The 6,092-nt window shown below is 45.6% G+C and overlaps 1 protein-coding gene across 1 annotated transcript; it reads left to right on the top strand.

Annotated features, from left to right (window-relative positions):
* The first annotated feature begins 533 nt into the window (after nucleotides 1-533).
* On the top strand, nucleotides 534-6,049 carry HEBP1 (heme binding protein 1). Its single transcript, XM_010712079.3, has 3 exons — nucleotides 534-690; nucleotides 2,547-2,727; nucleotides 3,960-6,049. Exons 2-3 carry the CDS (start codon nucleotides 2,555-2,557, stop codon nucleotides 4,129-4,131), a joined length of 345 nt encoding a protein of 114 aa, XP_010710381.3. The 5' UTR covers nucleotides 534-690; nucleotides 2,547-2,554; the 3' UTR covers nucleotides 4,132-6,049.
* Nucleotides 6,050-6,092: the final 43 nt, after the last annotated feature.

Genomic DNA, 6,092 nt, shown 5'->3' with positions numbered 1-6,092 from the left:
AAGGTAGGCGGCGGGGCGGGCAGGCGCTGGGGCACAGCTCGGGCTGCCGGGTGCGGAGCTGGGTGGTGTTCGGTGTTCTGTGGCGGCTGAGCGGCCCGGGACGGGATGTGGGGCACTGCGGGCTCTTAAGGGTGGGAACAGCTTCTTCTTTTTCCCCTTCTCGTCCTTCGCCGTCACAGAAGCACAGAATCACTAAGGTTGGAAAAGACCACTAGGATCACGGAGTCCAACCACCAGCCCACCCCCACCGTGCCCACTGACCATGTCCTCAGTGCCACCTCCACACGGTTCTGGAACACCTCCAGGGATGGTGACTCCACCACCTCCCTGGGCAGCCTGTGCCACTGCAGCACCACTCTTTCTGAACTTTTTCCTAATATCCAACCTGAAATTCCCCTGGCGCAACTTGAGGCCATTACCTCTCATCTTATCACTGTTACCTGGAAGAAGAGGCCGACCCCCATCTCACCAAATCCTCCTTTCAGCTCATTATAGGGAGCAGTAGTGTCTCACCTGCACCTCCTCCAGACTAAACATCCTAATTCTCTCAGGAGCAGCTCAGCTACGAGGAGAGGGAGTGCGAAGGCGGGCAGTTTGCTGTGGTGGAGGTGACGGGGAAGCCCTTTGATGAAGCCTCGAAGGAAGCAGCACTGAAGCTCCTCAAGTATGTTGGAGGAAGCAATGACAAAGGTGAGATGCTCGCTGGGCAGCTGTAGTAGCTGCTCAATGGGAGCCCTGTTGATAGAGCTGGTGTCACTGCAGCCCATGTGGCCCCATCACTAGAGATCTAGGGTGAGCATGATCTCTCATTGAGAGCAATCAACTTAACTACAGGATAAGGTCCAGCCAGGTCATGCTGTGAGTCTACTCCTCTCTCTTTCCATTCTGAGGATAACATTGCAAAGATTGCTTTTTTAAATAGGTCTGTATTACTTTGCCGCTGGGGTAATCATAGAATCACAAGGTTGGAAAGGACCTACAAGATCATCTAGTCCAATCTTCCCATTACCATTGCTACCACAAACTACTGAACCATATCTCGTAGCTCCTCATCCAGCCTCTTGAACACTGCCAGGGACGGCGACTCCACCACCTCTCTGGGCAGCCATTCCAGTGCCTGACCACTCTCCCAGAGAACAAGTTTTTCCTCATGTCTAATCTAAACCTCCTCTGGCACAACTTGTGGCCATTTCCTCCAGTCCTGTTTGTTGCCTGGGAGAAGAGGCCAAACCCCTCCTCATCACAGCCTCCCTTGGAGGGAGTTGTAGAGTGCAGTGAGGTCTGCAAGGACAGGCACACACGTGCTCGTCACAGCCTGCTGGCTGTATGGTGGTAGCTAATGAAATCCAGGGTAACTAGAGTGCTTCGGTTCTGTGATCACACCTAGAAAGCCTGCCCTTGTAGGCAACTAGATAACTTTTATGACCTTGAGTTTGTATTGTATACTCTGGTGATTTTTATTCATGAAAGGGTAATGAACAGTGAGCTTGCTTTTTAATAGTGCTTTGCAGTGTTTTATAATGGCACTTCCAGGTGATTGCCTCTAATTCTCAGCTTACTAAAGTATGTGCATCGGTAATCATCCGGAACAGGATGATAAGACCACAGAGAAGATCTAAAGCATATACTCTGACTTTCATACCTTTCTCAAGCATGTGGTAGGAGTTATATAGTCTGTATGGGAATAGGAGCTGAGTGGGAAAGGAATGGGCGTTTACAGCCCTACAGTTTCAGAAAGATAATGATCACTGTTGCTGTAGAGAAAACCATGCTACCTTCCATAACATGGTGTGGAGAAAGGTATGGTATCAGTGTACAAATAAAAGAGAAGGATGTCTTGGTCTTGGCCATTTCAGTGCCTAATCCTGAAGGTTGTAGGTTCACTACTGCTGAAAGAAAAAGAGGGAAGAAAAATGTTCTTGAGTGCCATGTACGTCTTAGAAACAGACAAGATGTGTGCTGTTGCTACAGTACAGACTGGAGGAAAACATGGACAGTGCTCCTGAAAGCCAGACTGTCTCTGAGTTTTGGGGCACTGGAACTTGTTGGATCTCTGGAAGCGTTTGGAAGGGTTTAGGAGAAAGTTTCTGTCGCCCAGTATTGACTGTAGCCTAACCATTAAGTACAGGTGATAATGTTGTAAATACTCATATATTTAAATACTTCAGTTACAAATATGCCACTGCACCAGAACTGTAGGCCTTGTTGTATTTGAGGTGGTTTGTCAGAAAAGAGCATCTCGGTGTCGTGAGCTGTATGGTGAGAACCACAAAACTGGGACCATTAATGAGGAGCCACCCAGAGGTTACTGGGGACCCTTAGCTCCCAGGATCCCTGTATAGAAAGCAAAAGAGAGAGATTTGGTGCAAGGAAAAGCCTAAAAGCTCTTCTGCCTACCTCAAAGGACCCCACTCTCTCAGCTGGATTGTGCGAAGGGATCATGATGAGGAGCCTTCTAAACCAAAATTAGCTTTTCTGAGCCCTGTTAATGCTTTGAGTTCCCAAGAACCTAGGCTTCTGTAGTAATTTCTCTGCCTGTCTTTCAGGCGCTGGAATGGGCATGACTGCTCCTGTCTCCATCACTGCTTTTCCTGCTGAAGATGGCTCCTTACAGCAGAAAGTGAAGGTCTATCTGCGAATCCCGAACCAATTTCAAGCCAGTCCTCCCTGTCCTAGTGATGAAAGCATTAAGATTGAAGAGAGACAAGGGATGACCATTTATTCCACGTAAGAAATCCGGAGATTTCCAGGCTTTCCGAAGTGCTGAGGTTTTTAGGGGGCTGTGAGGGGCAGTGTTGATTTTACTGGTGACTTCCGGGACAAGGGGTACATGTGGTAGGAGGTAGAGGGATCATTCTAGACTGGAAAGGCACATGCTTTATGTCATTTCTTGTCATGATTAATGCTGCACAGATTTGGAATATGAATTTTTTTATCATTGAGAAAATAAGTGTTAGCCCTGAAAGGCTTTTTTGTTTCACTAGAGGAGGTGAAGAGCTGGGGAGGGTGAGTATGAAGGGGCTGAGTCATTTATAATCTCTGAAAACCATCGTTTTCCCCATTTTCTGGGATCACGATGATTCTTAGTCATCAAGCATGTCCCTTAGTGTGATTCCCACCAGATTATAGGAGTCAGCTGAAGCCTAAATGCTGGAGTCCATCATGGGTACAAGCAGCCATTGCATTGCTTCAGATCACTTTAAGAATGTCTTTGGCTGTTGGCCAGCTTAAGCTGAACTTGAGTTAGCATCACAGTAGCAAGAAGCTCTTTATCACGGGATGTACCCCTGACTCTTCAGCTTTTTTGGCTGACTGAACTGTCAGAGACTGCTGGCTCCTCCTGTGCCTGTGACTGCAGCTGGCCTTTGCTGCAGATGTGGGCTGCTAATGCTGTAACGGGCTATTTTGTCTCAAACCTTGGCCCAAAGGCAGGACCACAAGGTGTAGGCTGATGTGGAAACAGTTTCTGTTGGTGGGAGATTAGCATAAAACAGTTGGGTTCCAGGCCATCGCATGCTAATATCTCTATGCCCCGACTCCCTTTTTCCTTTGTCCCTCAATCTTGCTTCCAGGAGGTTGTTATTCACACCCCAGTGAATGTGTTTGTTGACAGCGTTTGTGAAAGATCATGGACTGTGCTGACTTAGAGATAACTTTGTGCTCTGAAAAACTGTTCCTCTGATATGACACTCATTCAAAGGACAGGCCCGTTCTAGTGACTGATACACATGGATCTGTATGGGATCTGTCAACTCTGCTCAGGCTGTGTAACCTTTGAGACTATTGATCTGTGGCAGATAAAGTGTGCTGGTTCCCAAAGAATTGTGCCTGCACCAGTGCATTCTGACAGGACCTGGATCAAAATGAGTTTCTAAATACATTGTATCTATACACTGTTCTCTTTATTTCCATGCTCTTCCAGACTGCTTAGCTCTTCTCCACTTCTGGTTTCTTCACAGGCAGTTTGGTGGCTATGCCAAAGAGGTGGACTATGTGAACTACGCTGCCAAATTGAAGACTGCTCTGGGAAGTGAAGCTGCATACCGCAAGGATTTCTACTTCTGCAATGGTTACGACCCCCCTATGAAGCCTTATGGGAGACGCAATGAGGTCTGGTTTGTAAAAGAGTGACCTCTGGATCCCAGTGATGCTGCCTTGCACTGACAGGTTCCCCATACTCTGTCTATCTTCTCTTCAAAATGAACTAACAGTTTGGCAGAGGCAGAAAGCCATTATCCTCTCCTTTCACACCCATGCCTTGGTCTTTTATGGACTAACCATTTTAGAAGAAAGAGCACTGCACACACTCCTGATGATCCTGCTCCTTCATTGCAGACCAAGTTCTCAATCACAGACTCTCATGATCTCACAGTGTCTTGTTTTTATCTTCCTCATGCTCCCAAAGTTCAATGCTGAGGCAGCTGAAGTAATCAATTACTAGAACTAGTTCCTGACAGGAGTCACGTCCAAGTGCTGGCAGGCTATTAGTCTTACCTGAGGCAGGCAGGGAAGTATGATGAGAGTGCATACAGGTTTTTTTTATCATCTTGAGCTTGCTGCAGCAGTAAGATGCTGCAAGCATCTGTGCAATTGGAAAAACAATGTAAAAGGACGTGAGGGACATCAGCGTTGCTACCAAAACAATGCAGTGAAAATAAGCATCCTTTATGTTTTCTTGTAGTGTGCAGGAAAGCAACATTTTTGTCATCTGACTGGAAAAAGGTATTTGGAGGAAGATTTCTGTTTGCTGCTGTCCCTTCTGTTTGAAGTAGGGCATTCTAGATTGTGTTGTGTTCTGATCTCAAGTAGCTGGACAGTGTGATGAGTAAGACCCCAAGACCATTTCATCACCTTTCTATTACTTGTGTGTAATACTGCTCTAAAACTAGCCTACACAAGGACCAAAGTTGAAATGCACGTGGTATTCTAATTGAATTAGAAAAATGCAGACTGTGAAAAAGCAGGTGCCTATTACTTGTCATCTGAGGGTGCATTTGATGAATGATGAGCATCTAGTGGGATGTCTGCAAGTGCAGCTCTCTCTTCTTAAATGAAGTGAGTTTCAAAAGGGCTACTCTGAGCAGCTGTCTTTAAAGGAGGAAAGCCTGGTTGTTCTTGAAAACATGGGTTTACATCAGATACTCAGCAGCCTTTCTGAAACTTCAGATAGAATATCAAGGATGGGTCTTGTATTAGGACACTGTCAGTCTTTCCTTGGGAAGCGTCAAATCAGCATTTTAGCTGTCAGCTCTGCCAGGGAGACAGCAGGATGCCTGTAATGGTGACATGCGCTGTGCCACTATGGATATTTGTACAATTCCTTGCTCTGGTAAAAAGTGCACCCCTCTGATGCTAAAGTGCCTCAGGGTTCAGGTGCTCTCCAAAAGACATTTTCCTGCTGGAGCTGAACAAAATTGTTCAGATGGTGTCCTGGGTTCTGGCCAGTTGAGCTGTGTGACCTGTGCCTTCTTTTTGAGAACAAATCGTATCAGTAATAGGAGAAAAGCTGAAGTTCTGATGTTTGCTTTTTTTATTATTTTCTCTTTTGCTGAGCCATGTAAGAATTTCACTGTGGACCTCACAAGAGAGTTTCAGTTCCCTGTATGCAACAGCAGCTGGGCAGGACTTGTAAAAGTAGATGAGTACTTAGTTTTCAAAAAATAAAAGCAAGGGAAAAACTGTTTGCCATGGTTAATTATTACAGCACAGGAGAAAAGAAATCAAAAGGAAATCAAGGGAAACAAAGGGAGTTCAGGAAGCGTGGTAAGTTGTGAAGGACTTTTTTAAGAAGCAAAGGCCTTTCTGACTTGTTCTTATCACAAACAATTTTTATCTGCATGGGTGTGGAATGGAGGGATGTAGTTCTGCCCTGTTCATGCGTTCCTGAATTGATTTTGAAAGTCACATATAGACTATCTATGGATATAGTCATTTCTGGCTACTGATGATACAAATATATTGCAATGATCATAGTCCTGAAATTTCTCAAAATTCATGCTGTGAAGTCTCAGATATTGGAAAGATCAGTAATAAACCTGATATGCACAGAGATGCACATCTCAGCAGTGTGTTACAGAGGAAACTTTTTTTTT

This window comes from Meleagris gallopavo, chromosome 1 (genome assembly GCF_000146605.3).
Source record: "Meleagris gallopavo isolate NT-WF06-2002-E0010 breed Aviagen turkey brand Nicholas breeding stock chromosome 1, Turkey_5.1, whole genome shotgun sequence".
Classification (NCBI taxonomy): Eukaryota; Metazoa; Chordata; class Aves; order Galliformes; family Phasianidae; genus Meleagris; species Meleagris gallopavo.
Note: the sequence above shows the minus strand (reverse complement) of the source record. Positions and strands in the feature narration are given on the sequence as shown.

Coding starts and splice junctions, on each gene's coding strand:
- HEBP1 (XM_010712079.3), top strand. CDS start 2,555: ATGGGCATGACTGCTCCTGTCTCCATCACTGCTTTTCCTGCTGAAGAT. Junction 2,728..3,959: donor GGGATGACCATTTATTCCAC/GTAAGAAATCCG, acceptor GTTTCTTCACAG/GCAGTTTGGTGGCTATGCCA.